The 21,000-nt window shown below is 35.9% G+C and overlaps 2 protein-coding genes across 3 annotated transcripts; one reads left to right on the forward strand and one right to left on the reverse strand.

The window, feature by feature from the left end:
* On the forward strand, positions 246-9,579 carry LOC105166443 (tudor domain-containing protein 3). 2 transcript variants are annotated; one of them, XM_011085794.2, is made up of 6 exons: positions 248-667; positions 2,733-2,900; positions 4,275-4,539; positions 4,833-5,024; positions 8,722-8,990; positions 9,240-9,579. In XM_011085794.2, exons 1-6 carry the CDS (start codon positions 371-373, stop codon positions 9,402-9,404), a joined length of 1,356 nt encoding a protein of 451 aa, XP_011084096.1. In that variant the 5' UTR covers positions 248-370; the 3' UTR covers positions 9,405-9,579. The 2 variants fall into 2 exon arrangements, with proteins under 2 accessions (XP_011084097.1, XP_011084096.1); XM_011085795.2 differs by lacking the exon at positions 2,733-2,900 and having other exon boundaries at positions 246-667.
* On the reverse strand, positions 13,441-18,493 carry LOC105166444 (probable inactive receptor kinase At2g26730). The gene is made up of 2 exons (XM_011085796.2): positions 16,946-18,493; positions 13,441-14,580 (listed from the first exon to the last, which is right to left on the reverse strand). Exons 1-2 carry the CDS (start codon positions 18,285-18,287, stop codon positions 13,904-13,906), a joined length of 2,019 nt encoding a protein of 672 aa, XP_011084098.1. The 5' UTR covers positions 18,288-18,493; the 3' UTR covers positions 13,441-13,903.

The following is a 21,000-nucleotide window of genomic DNA, read 5'->3' on the forward strand; positions in this document are numbered from 1 at the left end:
AGTATAAAGGTTTTTTTTTTTTATATTTATATTAGTATAGTAACTAACTAAATGTTAGAAACTATTTATTTTATTCACCAAATAAATTGATACATAATTAAATAATTTTCTCAATTCAATTCTTACACAAAATTTCATGAACTGAAATGGGGTTACCCCATTTTATATATACCTGTTACTTTCTTTTTTTCTTTAACCTTAATTTTTAAATGAAAATTGCTTCAATTAATCTCATCAAATCTAAGCGCACAATGTCTAGAACGGCGGTGGCTATTTCTGAGGGCCGAAAACTGCCGCCCTCATTTGTGAAACGTCTTGAATTATACAGTGACAAATTCAAACTTCCATTTCAATTCATCGACGTCAGTAGATGATAGGTATGGATGCCACTGCCATCTCTGCTGCCGTCCCTTCTTCTTCTTCTTCTTCTTCTTCAGAGGATCTCCTGTTGCGAGCTCTCATCGACAGAGGCTGGCATTTCAAAGACATGGACCGAATCCGCGGCCTCATCAAGGATCAGTTAGCCTTGCCTAACTACGTTTGCACCGTCGATTCGATTGAATCGGAGCTCCTTAACATGGACCTGCGATCAATTGGTGGGAAATGCTTGCCCGAACCTTCTATGCTACGCAAAACCTCTCATCTCCAAGGTCCGATGGTCCTTCAGGTGCTTTTTCGCCGTTAATGTTGCTATGCTAATTGTCTAGTTACCAAAAGTAGAATAGAAGCTTTGTGAATAACGAGCAGTCCAATATTGTGGATTATACAAAATACTTATTACATAATGCCTTCTAACCTAACTTCTGAAACGAAAATTGTTTTGTTGCTTCTAGTGCTACTGGCTCAAGTTATTGTTGAACTTTTGCATCATCGTTGCTATAGTGACTTTAAATGGAGGTTAACATTATATATCAATAGTTGATATGTAAATAAGTTGTTCTCTTAAATTTAATTGTGACGAGAAAGTTGCAGCCAATAGAAGGAAAAGAAAAACATGAACAACAAAGGGACCTTGAATTTTCCTTATTTCAGGAGGATTAGCAGAATTGAGTTAACTTTGTGATTGTAAAATACTAACAAGGGACCTTGAATTCTTCCTTATTTCACGAGAATTAGCAGAACTTTGCATTTGTAATAAGTGAGCTTCCTGCCCAATTTGACTGTGATTTTGCATAATTAAGTAAATCTATGAATTGGGCAGAGAATGGACTTGAGAACTGCCTTTCAGTTTGTCAGAAATGACCTAACCTACATGTAGTAACCAAACCAACAGTATATGGAAGCTGCTGAAATCACACATACTATTTGTGAAGTCTCAAACACAGGAAAGAGAAGAGCTAAAAAATTCTGTGGTCTAACACTGCATGTTGATGGGGACATAGCATGCTGATTGTTAAGACTCTGGTGACACTGGAGTTAGCATTAATGCTGGTGTCGGTAACATCAATTTTTCTTGTGATGTATGATTCCCTTCATCCATGTGAATTGTGAAGTTGTGCTTTACTCCAGCCCAAGCCATTGTTTAGTTTTGGTCCTACCAGGTGACACCCACCTTGTGGTTAGTAAAAAATGAAAGACAGGAAGGCCATTGAATGATCAAGAAAATCAGGTTCCTGGTTCGTTGTCGTTCTTGTCATATGATTAGCGCAAAAGTCCCATCCAACGGTCTATAGACCTGTTATAAATTTTCAACAAGCGGCTCGTTTCTAAAGCTCCATTTCCAGCAATCAAGTTGTTGTGCTAAGAAAATCTGAGATAAATAACAAAACAGCATTTAGTTTCAAAGCTCATTGATGAATGCAGGTTGTTCATGGTGTTGATGGTGAAAGGAATGGAAGGGGTTGAACACAGGTTACACAGCTTGGAACTCAGGGTTTTCGCGTAGACAGATTGCCTTCCTTTCTCCTTTCCGCTTTCCTGTAGTGTCTAAATCAGCAAATCCTGCTACCAAATGCATTCACTGTGATAAAGTTGGTTTAAAGAAGAATGCATTAGATTCTAACTTCCAAGTTTTCACCAGGCATTTACTAATTTAGCAGCCCAAGTAGACGGGCATAAGAGCAAATTATTTTTGATTGTGTTTGCATGATCTTCTGCACTAATGAGATTAGAACCACATGCATAGTTTCTAGTGATTCAAATAATAAAAGGAATTTTGAACTGAACAACTGCAGGACGGACTAAAAAAACCATTTTAATGAAAATTATTCAGCAAACCAATTTTCTTCTCCTATTTCCCATAAACCGGTTCTTGAGCTTTACACTGCTTGGAGTCTTGCTGTGATTGTAAAGATTGTAACACTTTTATCTTCCAGTCATCTTTCTAGCACTAACAACTTATTTTACCGGAAAAGATCTTAGTCTTAATTGTTGTACCTTGTCTTTGCATTTTTTGTGGGTATCCAAGTCTACTGTGGAATTAGAGTATTTTAAGGTTTAGTTGATATAGTACTTCGGGGCCTAGCAACTACTGCTTTACAAGTGGTTGATGCCCACTTTTACTGCAGTTTCATGTCTTTCTATACACTCTCATGGAAGATCTTGCATCCACATCTGCCTTGTTCACTAGAAAAAGGGAAAAGGAAAAGAGAATGTCAATAAATAAAGAGGAAAAGAGAATGTCAATAAGTAAAGAAGAAAAGAGGGCCTTCTTGTTTTTGGTCATCGAGATTCTAGTTACTCATGGATTTCCTAATATTTTATGGAACTGAACTTTTTATTGTACTGAACAGGTCTGCTCAAGTAGGGATATATCTCTGAGTTGTTTAGATGGTGCTTCAGGAAGTTCGGGAAAGAGACGGCTATTACGGTTGGAGCTTACTGATGGACATTCTAGAATAACTGTTGTAGAGTACTCCCATGTGCCATCAATTCCTGGAGATGTTATCCCTGGGACTAAGGTTTCCAATCTGTTTACTTTTGCAAAGCCAATCATATTGGTTTATGTTGTACAAAAATTAAAATCAGTAAATTACTTATTGGATGAAGTAATCAGCTGACCTAGCTTGTGGGCTTGCCAGAAAGTTTACCTTTAATGAATAATATGGAAGTTCTAACAGTCCCAAACAGGTATTTTGTGTTAGGTTTACATAGAAAGTTACGATTGCATGCAATGCACATGATATATCCCACAACTAAGAAAATCCAAGCTAACCTTTTTCTCTTTGGGAGGGAGATAAAGATAAGAAATTGAAATTCATTGGAGTATTATACGGTTGGGCATCCTTCTAATGTTTTTTGCAATGTCTGTTAAGTACATTGTGACCTGATTACTTAATGTAAAAGATTGGCTACATCAAATGTCTTCCCGTGAAGGCGTGGGGTTAGGTGGTGGCAAAGGGAGCCAAGATGGTCGTACTATTTCTAATTGAATTTGGCATCTTGAAGTTACCATTTGAGTCTAAATTTTGACCTTCTCATGAGCTGTCTCAATTTTCGTCAACAAATACATCACTTTCTGATCATATTACTAGTGAGTTAGATGAATAGGTTTGCATAAAAGATACTATTTGCGGAAAGAGTAAAAGAGCGATTTTTATTTTTATATTAATCATTTTCTTTTCTCCCTTTATAGATGATTGATGCACAAAACTACGTGGATTGTTCGTTTTCTTGCCTCAAGTTTTGCCCCTGCCAACAACACATTTACGAGCTCCAATGAAAATTCCATAGTGAAGCTAAACAACCTGTCAACTACATTAAATAATTGTCAAGGGCCACCTTGAAATCAAAGTTATGGTACTGAAACTGATTGACAGAGTTTTCTGGATTGTAATCCATTAAGCAGAAACTAAAAGTGAATCTCAGATATTTGTTGAACTTTTTATTGTTGGCCATCTATTTCAGTCAATAAATCTCCAATCTTAGCAATAGCTGATCTGATCATTAAATAGGATGGACAAACGCTGACTTAGAACTATTGAAGGAAGGTTAAAGGTGATTTTCAGTATCCACTATGATAAACCCAAATTTCTTGCAACCTGTCTGGTGTTCTTAGAATTGATATGAAATCGTTGCCAAGCACATTTTTTATTGATCTGTTCTTTATGTATGTCCTATAGATTGGAGCCTTCCATATGGTACTTGATGGTTGACTATATTATATTTATATTTTTTAAACATATTGTTTATGGAGAGTAGAGACTGTCATATATTAGCACATTTCATGCTAGTTCCCAATGTCTGTGCTTTGGTTTCCTATTATTTTGATTGTTACTTACAACTAACTATCAATCTTCTTGTTGACTATTTTGCTTGTCTTCCTGAATTATCAGGTACAACTGCGGAGTAAAGCTTATATATGTAGTGGTATTTTGTGTTTGAATGAAAAGGTGATTGCCATTTTAGGGGGTGTTGTTCAGTCACTTTATGAAGAGTGGAAACTGAAGCGCAAGTATTTGGATGTCTCCCGCCACACATTAGGGCTCTCACAAGAAAATGCATCGAGTTGTCCTCCACCATTTGAAAAACTCGAAATTCGGGCACTTGTTCAAGGAACTGGTGCAACTAAAGGAAAATATTGTTCGTCTGGTACTACAGGTGCATGATTAATTAGCATTTGCATTTCCATTTGAATAACTTTTTCTACCAGAAATTTACAAATGCTTTTAGCATTTGGAAACAAGACACTATATCAAGTGAGAGTCTTTTGGTTTTCTCCTTAATTGGGAAGATTTGTGCATTTGATTGTTATTCCTGAGTTTGGGAGCCATTCGCTTTTACTTTGCCAGGAGGTTTCTTCCATTTGAATACAAGTCTTGTCATGAGGGCAAAAGGCAATTTTTATTATTAGAAATTGTTTATTCATGCTGTAGCCATTTTTTGTATGACAGAGTTTTCTGGATCAGCCTCAAATGATATCACCCGAAGCCTGGCTGCAAAAGGTGAATGCTCCAGTTTGAGTTGCACTTCAGGGCTCCAGAAAATTAATGCATCCGTGGATAGTGCTACGGATGATATAAATCTGCTTCACACTGTGGGTGAGAACAAGGATAAGCCAACCTGCTCGTCAGCAAGGTCAAAAGGTGTGGCTTGAATTCTGTAAAGCTGCAAAGTAGATTCTCCGGTTTCCAGACTGATTCTTGAAAAAATTTTGTGAAAACAACAAAAATGGGTTCTGAATGTCTAATGTCATATATACATAAAATGGCATGCAACTGAAAGGGGACTTCTAAAGTTTAATATCACATACATGTAATTACATTCTTGGTGGCTATGATGACCAAAACTAATTTGATGCAGTACTGACCAAGGTTCACCCCTACAGGCATGCTCTGTATGAACATGCTAGGACAGAGAGAGCTAATAATAGGAGTAATTCAAGGGAGGAAAGTAACCATGAAAGGGTTGATTGTCCTTTTAAGCTATGCTTTCTGACTACTTCATTTTGCTTGTGGGATTACATGCTGATTTAATATCTTTTAAGGAGCCATTTTGGCTGCTAGGTAAACATTTGCATTAAAGGTCAAGCTATATATATAAAAGCAATCAATAAAATAAGGTTTGTTTCTTTTTCTTTTGTTCCCCATTTCATTTGTTCTTTTTCTTTTTTCCCTTTCCACATTCCTCTTTATTTCCTAGCCTAACGCACCCACAAGACACCACTCTCTCCTGCCACCCTGCCTTGCCCCCTACGCTAAACCTGTGTGTCATGTGTGTGTTTGGTAGACAGAGTGTTGTGTGTGTGCTATGTGGTGTATGGATATATATATGAATATGAGAGAGGAGGGCTCAGAGAAGAGAGGAGGGGTGCAAAATCTTAAATTTGAAAACTAAGTGGGTGTAGTTGCCTGTAAGAATTTTTTTTTTGTGGGGGTGGGAGATGACTTTTTTGACCCTTTGTTGGAGGGGTGAAAAATCCATTTTCTCTGGAAACTGTCACTCTATAACACTTTTTGGCCCTTTCTTGAAGGGGCAAAAATGTCATTTACTCTTGAAATTGTTACTCTGACAGCTCAAAGAAGGGTATAAATCAGCATCGGATTCATCCGTTCCTATATCTTCCAATCTGTCTCAAGTCTGAGGTCAATCATAGCATCCTTGCTTGCAATAGTTCCCCCAGCCTTAGTCTGGTTGCTCGAGCGTATGTGCTCTTGATTCTATTCTTTATTGTCTACAACGCAGGGTCCTAGAGGTCCCGTACGTCGGTCTTCAATTGCTTGTTTAATAACTTTGCATGTAAGGGATCTTTCAAGACTAAGATAGCAATATGAATCAGTCAAAGTCTTTTTAAGATGTGAACACTACGGTGTTGAAGCCTCTTGCATGATTCTTATCTAAAATAGGAGTATGTATCCACTTTTTCCCAAAAGAAACAGGTTTAGCTAACTTGCTGACATAACCTTATTTTAAGTCATGCAGGGAATAACTTTTCTTTTTGTGGTAGCTGTAGTAGCTTTGCTAGTGAAAGAATAGGCACTAGCCTTTGTTGGGGCAGAATGAAGAATGAACCTGGTTGTGTTCTCCATTATTTTCTATATTTTAGACACCCGTTAATTTGAGTTCATGAGAACTAGACCTAATTTTTGAGAGTTATGTTGGATGCAGCACTTGTGAGCTTCTTGTAATCTCGTTTCCAGACTTCAGACTTTGTGACCCACCCCAGCTTCCTGTGACTTATTTGTCATGTAAACTAACTAAACTAAGGGCGCAACAGGTTTTAGGAGCTTAGGTAAGGTGTCATGCAGGATAAAAGTGGAAAGAGAATTTCCTGAAATTTCTTGGTAGCTGAAACTTGGGGAAAGGTCCGGGATGATGAGAGAATTGCTAGGGTAAGTTAGATGATGCATTTGATGATCAAAGGATAGTGAAGGGATATTTCAGGGGCTAGAAAAACCTATTGTGTTGAAGAAAATGTGAATTGTGACCAACGGAAGACTAACTTTTACAGTGTTACCTGATCCTCAAAAAGAAAGAACATGACTCAAGCAGCATTGTGGCAGTAATTTCTAATTCAAAACTAATGATAAAAATAAAGTCACTGCAAGGATTTGTAGATTCCTTAAATGCTAGTAAGTTTACCTTTGAAGATGCTAAGAAGTAAGACCTATTCTAGAAATGGAATCTGAAAACACTCTACTTAAGGCTGACTTCATCTATTTTAACCTCTTTCCAGAATATTGTTGAAAAAAACTTCATACACTAGAGTGGAAGGAATTCAGACCCATGTTCATTTGCTCTTTTCCAAAAAGTTTATGGGATAGTGCTCTATACATTTAACGATATCTATTCAAAAAGTCTTGGAAGTATGCTTTACAATTTTGTTGTAAGTTTTGTTAGGTGTGGACTGTGTGGTCATCTTTTCCCATGAAATTTGGATGACATAAGGAGTTTAACTTCAGGGTCTAAAATTGTCGCTGATGGACTTTGCTTGGATGCTGATAGAAGAACAATAAAAACCATAAAATGAATCCTTGTTCCTCCTGCACCACCCAAAAGAAAAGGAGGACAAGTTCAAGTAGGCAAATTGGTTATTAGTTTTCTGGTGCGGTTGCAAAGAAACCAATGCAGGATTTCTACAGACTGGGATTCTACACGGTTCCACATGGGAGTAGGCTTCCCTTCCAAGAAATAAAATTATCGGCAATATATCATATATGTCTATTACAGACAGAGAATTATAGATTTGTAACTCCAGGTATGACATATTTGAACATATATTTATCTTTATTGTAGAAAATTACTATTCGGGAACAATAGGGCTAAAGTTGTCATAGCCTATGCGTCTCAAGTAAATCTTCTTTGGTTGTGTATTGTTCACTAAAATTTCAATTTGTTTCAGCTCTATCAGAATCTGTTTATCTGGTTTGTGGTCCTTTGTTGCTAGCACGTAATCCCTTGTTATACTATCCTTAGTTTTTAGTTGGATATATACATGTAGAAATTCATTGGTGGTTCAAATGCTGCAAGTAAACATGTCAGCAAAATTCTTTATGTTCCATAAAAACAGATGTAGTTCTCCTTCTATCTTTTCATCTAGAGATTTGGTCCTCGAAGTCAACTATGGAGTTAGTCATGTATAAACTGAGCACCTGTACGGTTGGTCCTGTAGCTGGTTATCTGGTTTCCAGTTCTATTTTCAACTGGAAAAATGGCATGCCATGCTCATATGTGAAATTTCTGTTCTCTCTCTCTTGCTAGCTGTCTCTTTGTTCCTTTTTATCTAATAAATCGGGACTTGGAACACAAAGGACAAGAAATTTTCCTCAAACAAAAAGCCATAATTCTTTGGCCATCCCACCCAGGTCCGAAGACTAGAAGATTCTTGCAAATAGGGGAAATTCGCAACATTGGGGTGCTTTGAGTTGGGAAATTTGGCGGGACACGTGGGGCTTTCATTGGAGAGCATATTTTAATTTTGGGGCTTTAAATTGGGGAGTTCACATGTGAAAGGGAAAAAAATGGAAGGAGAAATGAATTAGGCTTTTGAATTGGGCATGAAATGTCTGCTTCTGGTTCTTTTATCTGCAGATTTTGGTTAGGTGGTTACATGAGCTGCTGGTGTTTTTCTTTTCTCGGTGGAATATCAAATAGCGAGCAATGACTAGGTTTGGGACCAAATGTATTGGTATTTGACCTATAGGACTAAATCTATCACATTCTGACTTAAAGAAATGTTTGGATATCCAGATAGATACAAGATTAGATTTGTTTTATGTTTACCAACTTCAAAATTACAGGACTAAAGTGAAATTTTGCCTGCCATGTCTCATCCTGTTACAGTTATTGCATCTGAACCTGTTCAAAATCAAGCCGCTGCCCAGAAACTTCTCCAGAAGACAAGTCAGCCTAATTTTAACGATCGCACTTCTAGAAGTCAGAGACATAGGAGAAAGGATAAAGAGGAAGAGTCGCCTTCCATCACACTAGATGAATGGGAAAGGAGGAAAACTGGAATGAATCTTCCGACAATGCATGAGCCTTCTAACACTAGTCAAGATGAAGATCTTGCAAGACAGCTTCAGAACCAATTTGATTTGGAGGATGTTCAGGTAACCAATTTTTGCCAAACATCGTTCATATGGTACACCATCTTGGACACCCAAATATCATACTTGGGAATGTGCATCTCTAGCTGCCATGCTCAATGTTGTGTGTAATAATACCATTTTGATTTTTCCATAGATGAGAGAGTTTTGTCTCCTGGTCTTCATCATTTTGTCAAAGCAGTTTCAGTGGCATCTTAATTGTTACCAGAGGGGCTTGGTGATATTTTCTCATATTCTTTTCAATTTATGTAGGCAATGAATAGTTCTCATGTGACAGAGGCTAAAAGTATAACAATGAGCATGTTCAATTTTGAAAGAGATGATGCTGCAGCCAGTGGAAGAACTGAATTTAGAGGAAGGGGGAGGGGGAGGGGAAGGGGAAGGAGTAGAGGGAGAGGTAGAGTCCGTCTTAATTAATGCTTAAGTTTCTTTTTCTCATCATTGTTTTTGAATCTTTGATCTGCAAATCCTTGCAAAGTATTCTTAATCATCCTGCATCTGTAGCTTGCTTTGACAGACTTTTAATGTTTTTCTGATGCTGATTTTTATCCTAAAAGTGGAGAATGTATTCTTCAATTTTTTCTGCATGCAATTTTGGCTCAATTGCGCTCCCCAACTTATTTAAACTCAATGATATTATCCCTTCACTGTCCTTGGTTCTCATTGCTTTTCGACAGGGATCTGGATAGCAAACAACTCTCTCTCTCTCTCTCTCTCATACACTCGTACACAGACACAGCACAATACACATGCACATATATCTATCTAAATATATTAGTAGGATTAAAAGGCATTTTTTGTTCTCTAAGTTTAGCTATTCTTTTGTTTTAGTTCTTTAATTTTTAAGGGTAAATGGTCCTTTCATTTTTTAATTTGATTGATTTAAGGACCTTAGTCGCCGGATTTTGTCTAAAATTGCCGGAAAATGGCACTAGAATTCAATGTGGCATTTCAAATTGAGGGACTTTTATTGGCTAATTTTACATGATGCGGCAATCACATGGCTTTAATAAAAGAAATAAATGTGACATGGCATTAGTGGCCATGTCACGTAGATGACATGGATTTTCGGGGCAGAAATTATATATATATATATTTTATAATTTGAAAAAATAATATTTATTTTATATATACACAATTGTATAAATTAGAGTTAAATATATTTTGCATCTTTAAACTATGTTACCCGGATCAATTATCTCCCTCGACTAAATAAACTTTCATTTACTCTTTGGATAATTCTTTAAATTTACCTATCTATATATCGACATCAATAAAAGTATATCTAGTTTCTTTCTTTTCTTGATTGGACTAAGTTGCCCTTGTGATACTACCTTTTTAAGGATAAAATTGTAAAATGATATACTTATTAATTCCCATTAACTATTTTTTACATTATTCATATTTATTCACATTATACTTATTTAGTCATTATTTTTTATTATTTATATTCATAACATAATATACTTATTACAAGATAAAGAAGATACTCCTATGATATAACACGAAATGACTCAAAAAAATTATAAAAATGGAAAGGATTTAATATTGAAAAATTTCCTGCACAGGTACGAATGAGAATTAATTAAATCAATTGACATATTAAAATTGGTTAGATGACAAATGAAAATCAATTAAATGAATTGTCATGTAACTAAGTAAATATTACGAAGAATAACAAAGGCAATTTAAAAAAAATAATGAGAATTCATTAAATCATTTATCATGTAAATTGAATATTATTTGTAGTAAGATAGATTAAAATGTAAATTAAGCGTTTGAAATGTAATTATTGTGTACGTTATATGATTTTTAATTATTTCTAATATAATAGAACAAAATATTAGTGTACAAGATTTGATCTTTTCAACAATGTAAGATAGGAATAGCTCCTTGTAAAATAAATATAAAAATGAGTAAATGTTACTTCTAAACCATCTCCACACATATCTATTTCTGAAAAAAAGAAAAGAAAAATAAGAAAAAAATGGGCATGGAACAATATATAAATATTGACTATACTATTGTAAAAAGTGTGAATGATCAAAATATATTGTAACTTTTTTATATGTTATAATTTAATTAATATAGTCATTAACAAGATTGTAATATTATTAGAATAATTATTAATTAGGTCGTTCGATAAGTTATTCACAACTATATGTAAAAGTTACCAACTTGGCAATACAAAAAGCTAGAGTTAATTTAGATTTTGTTATTCGAATTATGACTATTTTTACATGTTGTCATCTGAATTTTTTTGGTATCAACTTACCATCTTAATTTTATAAAATTTCGCAGCCATTTATAATTATTTTTTAATTAAGTTTTTTGTTGAAAAAACATCACATACCAGTGTACACGTGATATATAAAGATTATATGATGTCATATTTTCAAATATACAAAACATGTGATATTTTATTGACAGAAAAATCAACAAAAAAGGGTCATATATGATAAATTCTAAATTTTTCAAAGTTGAGATCGTAAGTTGACATAAAAAAGAATTTCAATGCCAAAATATAAAAACAGATATAGTTTGGATGGTAAAATGCAATTCATTTTACCCTAAAATTTAAATGAACCACATTGACCAATGTTACTTATTACTTTTCTTATTTTATTTTGTTTAGCAATATTTATGTAGTTATCATAAATTTATCCAAGGTCTTTTGAGATTCAAATAAGTAACGAAATAATTATTAATCTAAAGTCTTTATAAAAAGATATATTGAATTGCACAAATAGATTATTAAATTTGTGTAATATTTAGTTAATGTATGTTTTTTTCAATTAAATATGATAAATTAATTTAGGAATTTTCTCTCAATAATATTATTTTTGGTTTAGTTGAAAAATTAAATTATGAAAAAATTTAATAGCTACAATAGGAAAAGTATAAGTTTGATGTTTTATGCTACTACAAATAGATTAAACAAATAATAAGCTTCTTAAATTTTGTTTTCTTTTAAATTTTTAAATAAACCTTGAGTGATAAATTAATTCTAAATTTCAAAAGTATTTCATAGATATAGATTAACTTAAAAGTAAAACAAGTAATATTCAAACTGTCTTTTCAAATGCAATAATCAATTAAACTATTAACTAATTCATAATTTTGAACCTAATTCCAATTATTTAAAAATTTATTTATAGATCATATATTAGTATTAAGCATAAGCAAGTCAGAGATATATAATAGATTTTTGTAAGTTAAGCATGAAAGCTACAAGAAAACGGCTCAATAGCAATGAAAAAAATTAGCGTCGAGCTAATAAGCAAGTAAAATTTCTATTGCTATTCTACATTATTTATTACAAGAAATTTACTTGCTAATAAATTTCAGAACGAAACTTTACCTGCAAAAAAATTAAGCAACGCATTGTTTAATATATATATATATATTAAATAATATAGATTAACATAAAAAATTTTACTTTTACTATAATTAATTTTTTTTATAACTATTGAGTCATTTTTTATAGTGAGACTTCCTTTTATCATGTTTTCTTACTTTTTGCGTTTGAAAAGATGGCGTATATCAAAGATTTAGGTTCAAATATTAAACATTCGTTTGCTTTCTACATATATTTATTAAGGAAACTTGAATTCTTAAAAAACATATGAGTTCTTAAATAAATATTTTTCATGATCTTAGTCATGCTCAAAGTATTTACCATAATTCTTCAACAAGGCAAAAACACTTGCGATGATTTCTAACTATGACTAATTTTTGGCCTTACCTATTGAAACAATGGTTACTAATCGTTATATAATTGAGGTTAATGATTATTTACTATAAAATTTTTCACTTTTGAATATAGTAATTGGCAATGACGGATATGTATATTTCTTGTAGTGACGTTAACTAAATTCTTATAATGATTAATGACATCGTATGAATGAACTATCTATCATTTTTCTTGAATTATGGGGAAAAGATTTACTTTTGTATAACTCATAATTATATTATTTGAACATAATGACTATTTCAAACAAATCTAACATTATTCCCATCGTCCAAGAATGATCATTTGTCAACATGATATTCACATTATGCCAAATAGTTTAATTGTCTTGGACTTTTAGTCCATCCATCTCCTACTATTTTCCTTCAAGTCATGTTCAAAGATGATTTATAGAGTCAATGAAGTCTAGCGTAGATGATGAAGATGAAGTCTTATAATTTTAGATATTATGGATTCGAATGTCGCTGTATGTGTTAGATATCGTTTCTACTGTATAATAAGTATTATCTACTGTAATAATAAGTGTTGGATATTTTTAATTTATCCGATATTATTGCTCAAAATATGATTATTATAACAATCTTTCTTAAATATTGATAGAAATATAATAATCTTATTATGTAAAAAGATGATAGTGGCAATGAGAATCGAGCCCACAACGTCTTATTTGGCCTGGCGAATAACTCATCTAAAAGTTTAAACTATTACAAAAGAGAATCATTTGATATTGATATCTTAAACAAAAACAACATAAGAATACAGAAGAAATGGAAAAGATGAGGAATAGGCAAGGAAATGGCAAGAAGCGGGTGACTTCTGCTAAAATAAAGGATCAATTCAGAAAAGAATGAGAGAGAACAAGTAAAATCCATGACATGGTGAGTTCCACTTAGATCATGGAAACCCCACCACCCCACCAAACAATTCGAATTTTGTCACTATCACGCTCTACCAAAAGAAAAAAAAAATGCAAAATCATTGCACAATCAAACTAGAGAAGGAGAAAGCCTTCCAAAAGAATATAAAAAGCTAGGAGAACCCATCTTGCGCCATTCTGCAGCTTGAAATTCAATCCAATTTTCCCCACTACATATATTTGCAAACATGCCTTCAATTGTTTTCAGATTTATACAGATGCTGCAGTCGAGCCGAGCCGAGCCATAGTCTAAGGTGTGAAACCACGGGGCGAAGCCCTCGACTCTGTTGGGGGTGTTTGGCTGTCTGATCCTCCTCTCAGTGCATCGTCTGATGACTGGCGTAACCCGTCATCAGTGTCGCCCCTGTTCATGTCCTCAATCATCCTCAAAACTTCTTGCATTGTCGGTCTTTGGTCCGGAACTGTGGCAACACAGGCCATCCCTATCTGGAGAAGCTGCACCATCTCTTCCTCTACATTGTGGTACCTCATTAGCTCAACGTCAAACACCTCAGCCGTCCATTCTTCCCTTACCACACTTTGGACCCATCTTGGCAAATCAATCCCTTCTTCACCCAAAGAAGCCTGATTAGGTGCCTTGCCAGTTAAGAGCTCTAACAGTAATACTCCGAAACTGTAAACATCGGATTTGAATGTTACTTTCCGAGTTTCAAGCACCTCAGGAGCACGGTAGCCCATGATCCGATGATTGGGAGGGGTTGTTGAGTTCAAGAAGAGCGGATTAAGGCCATAATCTGATACACATGCATTGAGGTTGTCTTGTTTGAGGAGGACGTTGGAAGATTTGATGTTTCCGTGTACTACACTTCCAGATACATGGAGGTGGGCAAGTCCTCTTGCTGCACTTAATGCTATCCTCAGTCTGTTGTCCCATTCTAGTGGGGTGCGGCCAGAGCCTCTACTACCTATACAACATACACACAAGCTCTAATTTATCTAAGGTTGCATGTCTGTGTCTAGACAAAAAAGAGGAAATACATCAACTCAATGCTATCCCCAGTAAGATTTGCTACAGACATGCATGCATATATGCAAGGAATTAACCGAACCAAGGCAAACACGATTGTTGCAAACCAACTCAAGCTGCATGATCAACTTAGTTAACGAAAAGCCTCAAGACAATCAAAGAACACTCAGAACAAAGCAATACGACTCGCGTCCTTGGGACACTCTTTATCTCCCTCTGCTACTACTTTTTCCTTTTTCTTTGTTTCCTTTTAAAAAAATTACTTCGCAGCCCCATAAAATAATATCTAATTGTATAAACACAACACCTAAGGGGATGTTTGGTAATTACAACTACAACTTAAGGGTCTACTTAGAAATCTGCAAATGGCAGAGAATGTTAGTGTAATAAGACCTAACCTCAGGGGATGTTAATATAATTTATCCTTTGCTTTTTTCAATACAAAACACATATGAGTCAGAAGAAATCACCATACAATATAGAACATCACCTAAGGGAAAAATATGCTTTTTTTTCTTTTTGGTAGGGGGAGATCATTGGAATTTTTTAGACAAATGTTGTAGATGCAGGAGGCTACTGTTATTGAACAATTCTTAATTCCTTTTTCTTTATTTCAATGAAGATGGAATGTGTGTCGGCATGTGCATAGTACAGCAAAAAGATCAATGAGCATATGTACATTTATGCAAAAGGTTAGTTCATCTAATAAAAAATGGGCACATGGGTCAAATGCATGTGAGTGACCATTGGTAACGTAATAAAGTAAGTTGTCATTATTCTTGAATCCCTACCTTTTATTTCTTTATATATATATGGAAAGAAGAAAAGTATGTGGGGTGGGCTGTGAATCATACCCCGGATTTTGGTCATCATAATTTTTAATGAATTTAGGTACATGAAAATTTAAATCAAAATAGATTTCTTTTTCCTCATTTTCTCTCTCTACTCTCTCTCTCTCACTAATCATTAGATACATATATATGTATGTAAGTTTCTACAACTCAAAATGTAATATATTACTACATAAAAAAATAAAACACCCCAGTACCTAGATGCTATACCTCGAGTATTTTCTATTCTTCCAGAATTGAATATATTTTTCATTAACTCAAAATATTAAATTTAAAACATATTAAATCAATTATTTTGCATTTAAATTGTAAAGGCTCGAAAGCAGGCGCATTGCCAACTGGATATGTCTGAAAATTAATCCAAATATTCCACCACGGAAATCATACATTCATACTTGACATCCCTTTCAGACTCTGGAATAGTTTTGAAATAAGCACGCACCAAATGTAATAAGTAAGCATGAAAAGGAGCCGGCCAAGAAACCAAAATCTTGCCTTCAATTTTCTGAAAAAGACTAATTTACTACATTTGTCCAACTGCAATACTTCTTTATCAAAATCGGGAAAGATTGAAAGAAACTTTCAGCACATTGGGGAAGAATGTGTCAAAGACACAATCAGATCTCGTAATTAGGCCGAGTAGAGAAATTTTTTATTCAAATTAAGTCTGATTGAACCAATTAATCACATATAAAATATATCACACTTACTAATGATTGGTCATTTTCCCTTAAGAGTAAACCAATAAGGTGTCAAGTATATTATGCCTGCCTGTAAATTTAGTCAAAGACACTATAAAATCTAGTTCTAAAGCAGGGTAGAGAAAATTCTTATTCAAATCAAATTTAGTTGAATCAATTAATCATATAACAAATATATCATACGTATTGATCATTTTCCCTTTAAGGGTAAACCAATAAGGTGTCAAGTATATTACGCCTGTCTGTAAATTAAGGCGAAACACGATCTGGGCTATAATTTCTCGGCGGTAGCTGCAAGGAACTCTTTAATATTAAAATTATTATCTTCAAATAATGGAGTGGCTGCTGTAGTCCAGAACTGGTACTATCATTACAAGCAACTTATAATGTAAGCCAACGGGTTGATTGATAGAAAAAGCGCATAAGGGGGCAAAAGCAGAGAACAAAGATAGGTAGGTGGGTGGTCTACAATTATTGATCAAGGGAGAAATGAGCCCCACCCTTTTGCAGCCAGTGCAAAAACACGCCAACGAAGAGCTTAATTCACTGAAAAAAATCATCACTTTTTTTTTTTTTTTCATTTTTCCAGGTTAAAATATTCTCAGTTGCAGTGATAAACAAACAATCAAAATGCACATCAAATTTTAACAGTCACGGAATTTGCAAAATGCAGCTGGAGACATTCTTGGAAAAAATGGAAACAATGAAAGAATAAAACAAGAATTTGATAAGCAGAAGTGAGAAACATTACCGTGAAGAAGAGCAGATAAGCTACCAGCAGGCATGTAATCATAGACCAACAACTTCTCATCCTTTGAGAAGTAGAAAGCTCTCAAAGGTAGCACATTTTCATGTTTGATGTTTCCAAGCGCTTCCATTTGCTGCTCAAACTCTTTCTTGGTGACTGCAACATCTTTCAGCCTCTTCACCACCACCGTTGTGCCTTCCTCCAGCACCGCTTTGTAGCTTGTGCCGACACTCCCTTTCCCCAACACTTCTGCGGAAGCTCTCAACAAATCCTCCAAATCAAAACTGTATCCCCCGCCGTGAAAGAAAATCAGCTTGTTCCGCTCTGCCCCTTCAGCCGAACCCCCGGTGATATCGTCTTTTGATGACGAAGTTCCGGCCTCCCCTACTGCCCTTGACGCCGGGATTACGGGAGGTTTCTGGGGTTTTGTGCTTCCCTGTTTTTTCCTTCTCCTGATGAGAAGGAAAAGGACGGCGAGCAGGAGGAGCAGAACTAGTAATCCGCCGGCGACTGATATTGCGACAATGGCGCCAGTAGAGAGCTTTTTGTTCCTCCCGTGTGATGGGATGAGAGTTGGAGGTAATGTAGGGGACGGCGCCGGAGCAGGGAAAAAGGGGTTGCACGGCGGCAAAGGCCCGCCGCACAAATCGAGGTTATTTGCAAATGCAGATGCAGGGAACTTGGCAAGCGCGGCGGGGATCGAACCATTGAGACGGTTGTTCGAGATGTTAAAATTGACGAGGCCCGGTGGGGCGATGCTCGGTATTTTTCCGGAAAACCCATTGTTCTGTAGAAAGAGCCCTGTCAAATGAGTCAGATTGTTGACGGAAAACGGAATGGGACCAGTGAAGTTGTTGGAGGAGAGGTCTAGCCGGGTGAGACGAGTCAGCTCGGTGAGACTCGGCGGGAACTCACCCGAGAACTGATTGTTCTGCAGGTAGACGTTGCGAAGGAGCTTGAGTTGGGAGAAGTCCGGCGGGATTGGCCCGGAAAGGCGGTTGGACCGGAGGCTCAGGACCCGGAGCTGAGTGAGCCGTCCCAGGGTATCTGCCGGAATCTGTCCGACGAGCCCAACCCCAGGAAGCCTGAGATAATAGACGGAGGAATTGGTGGCGTCGCACTCTACGCCGACCCATGAGCAGGCGGAGGCAGACGCGTTCCATTGGAGGCGTTGCTCATGTGGGACTTTAGAGAGGAAAGCAAGTAGCGCTTGTTTGTCCTGAGTGGGCTCCGAGATCACTCGGTCAAGGCTCAGTATCATTGCTAAGAACATCAAAACCGCGACGCCTTCTGTAATCACAGACATTTCTGGGCTTCTCTTTATTCTGGTCGAGGGGGCTGACATGTATCAGAGTGGCGGCAGGTTTCGGCGAGAAGCCATAGAGAAAGCCATGAGGGTGGGGAGAGCGACGGAAAAGAGAGATGAACAAGTCTTGTAAAGGAGGGGAAAGACGAAAAAGGGAAAAAAGAAAAAGAAAAAGGAAAGGAGGTGAGGGTGAGGGTGAGAGTGAGTGGCAGTGGCAGTCAGAGAAGCGAAGCGGCTTTACTGATTTTGGTGCTTAAGAATTACGCTTCGAACTCTGAAATCAAACAAAACAATAATAATGGGGTGGAAGGGTGTGGTGTGGTGTGGTGTGAGCTTTACGCGAATTCTGAAGCGTGATGGGTAGCTGTCTTTTGTCCTGTCGGGTCATTTTCTACTTGAAGATGCTGTGCTTCCTATGCTGTTATTTCTGGCTTGGACCATACTTTGCCTATTTTCTCATTTTTTACCTTTTTATTTCGAAGTAGTATTCAAATTTGATTTTATTTTGATATAATAATTCCAGACCATATTTATTTATTGTGATAAAAGTTATATCTTTTATATTCTCGTATAGTAACTTGTTTACTTGCTTTTTGGCAGCCCGTTATAATATAGACTGGTCCAATATTAGAGCCAAATTTTTAAGTGATTTCATTCCCTCGAAATTCTGGACTAATTAGATAGTCACTCACATGACTCATTTTCCCCTTTTTCCTAACTTCTGCGTTCATCCTCGGCAACGGGAGAGGCAATGTCCGAATTGAACTCATTTTTATTGTAAGTACAATGTGATGTGTAATTACAAAAAGTTGCTATACTACTCCACTTCACTCATCTTCCTTAGGCATACCCCAAGAAAACATTTCTCGTTTGCTCTAAAACATAAACCTCCTTAAGCAGGCTACTCAACTCTCCAATCAGCCTTGTTGCCCCAACTCCTGCAAACATACCCCAAGTCTTGAACCTCTCTGCTAATGCTGATGGTCTGCCTTCTGTCACTGCCTCCCCAGTCACTGAGAAGTTTCTGATCCCACAGGTATATTTGTTGGTCTTTCTTGGTAAAGAAAAGAATGAAACTTTGTGAAAACTGTATAATGATTCTGTTGTTGGAGTTTTGAGTGTATACTGTTGATCCCTTTTTCTTGATTTTAGATGTTTGATGAGAAGAAACAAGAGGGAGTTGAGTCTTAGAATCTGATCACAAGGTCTCTGTTGCTGGATTTCTCTGAGAAGTCTGATTCATCTGAGTGCTCTTTTGTGGTGACTTATCAAGGAGTAGTCTACGGAGACACACAGAGAGTAGCAAAGAGAAACCCTCTACTGATGAAAACGACTCGTGGATTTGGTCTATTCAGGTGAATGCAAGCAGAACTAAGGGCAGTGATGATGCATGTGAATCGCAGTTGTTGTATGCTTCTTCACCTAGTTGTGGGGTGCTGCGTTTGAAAGGCTTGCCGACGCCTAGGGAAGCATCTCCGGTTTCCTCATGAATCGGAGACGATGGAGAGATGAAATGTTGTCAGCAACATGGGTTGTTTTTGCCTCTGATGATGGTTGTCTTCCTTGTGACACCATCATGGTAGTCTAAGATTGTTTCTATTGTTTGATGATTCAATTGGTTCTGTTATTGGTTTACAATTGTGCTGACGATGGCTTGGGAAAACAAATGTATTTGCTGCTTCCATTCGAACTGATATATATCAATTGATATTGATCTTATGATTTCTTGAAGTGGGCTTCTGGAATAACAATCTGAATATGTGATGCTTCCAGGCTTTGAGAATCATATTTCAGAAAACCATAGAAATGTACAGAAATAAGTAAATGTTTTTAGATACAGAAATTTGGTTACTTTTAATCATCCAACATCATCCGTCTTTTGAATTCAAAATACTTTGAGCAAACAAGGGAAAATGGAGCACAACCAGCGACGAAGCCCACGATGGAAGTCGAAGCGAGTGAGATAGAACAAAATGAAAATAGGGAGAGAGAAGGTGAAGGGGAAATGAGCCATTAGACTGATTGGACAACTAATTTTGTCCTATTTGAAATTAAAATTATAATTGCACTTCTCAATCACTTAAATAATACAAAGCAAGTAAACAGAAAATAATTAAATCATTGAAACTATCCTAAATGAGTAAACAAGTTACTAAATAAATAGTCAATTTGAAGCCAATCATACACACAATTACAAATTAATATTTTGCCACTTAATCCCATCACAAAAAGTAAATATGGCCCTATAGAACTAATTTACTTCTTGGAATTCAGTGGATTGAGAATTTTATCCAATGCGGTGTTAGAAGAGGTAACTAAAACAATTAGTCTGTGTGTGATTTACTGTAAATGATTTTATTTGATGTAATATTAAATATTATGAGTATAGTTATTGTACTTTATGGATAAAGTCCATAAATTAAATGAATCAATGAAGTTGGGTTGTGCTTTTGAAAGTGATTATTAAACCAATTTTAGAGAGTTGGTCTAAAATATTTTAAGTCGAGAACCTTCAAAAATGAGCATTTATGCGTTCTATAGAGACTTGCATTAAGTGGTTTCATATGATGAGTGTTTTATTCTATCGATGACGGACGTGTCTATGAATTTTAGTGTATGCTTAAAAAGTGTTGTGAAGTTCACTGAATTAACGCGTAGGAGTTTCTATATAGAAGCTTGTGTGACATGATCAGTATAACTAAAACTCCTTAGTTGCGATACTATAAATTAATCCTCTGACTTGAGGTGCCAT

The sequence above is a fragment of the Sesamum indicum genome, linkage group LG7 (assembly GCF_000512975.1).
Source record: "Sesamum indicum cultivar Zhongzhi No. 13 linkage group LG7, S_indicum_v1.0, whole genome shotgun sequence".
In the NCBI taxonomy this organism is placed as follows: domain Eukaryota; kingdom Viridiplantae; phylum Streptophyta; class Magnoliopsida; order Lamiales; family Pedaliaceae; genus Sesamum; species Sesamum indicum.

Coding starts and splice junctions, on each gene's coding strand:
- LOC105166443 (XM_011085794.2), top strand. CDS start 371: ATGATAGGTATGGATGCCACTGCCATCTCTGCTGCCGTCCCTTCTTCT. Junction 4,540..4,832: donor TTGTTCGTCTGGTACTACAG/GTGCATGATTAA, acceptor TTTGTATGACAG/AGTTTTCTGGATCAGCCTCA. Junction 5,025..8,721: donor CTCGTCAGCAAGGTCAAAAG/GTGTGGCTTGAA, acceptor ATCCTGTTACAG/TTATTGCATCTGAACCTGTT.
- LOC105166444 (XM_011085796.2), bottom strand. CDS start 18,287: ATGTCAGCCCCCTCGACCAGAATAAAGAGAAGCCCAGAAATGTCTGTG. Junction 14,581..16,945: donor CTTATCTGCTCTTCTTCACG/GTAATGTTTCTC, acceptor TATGTTGTATAG/GTAGTAGAGGCTCTGGCCGC.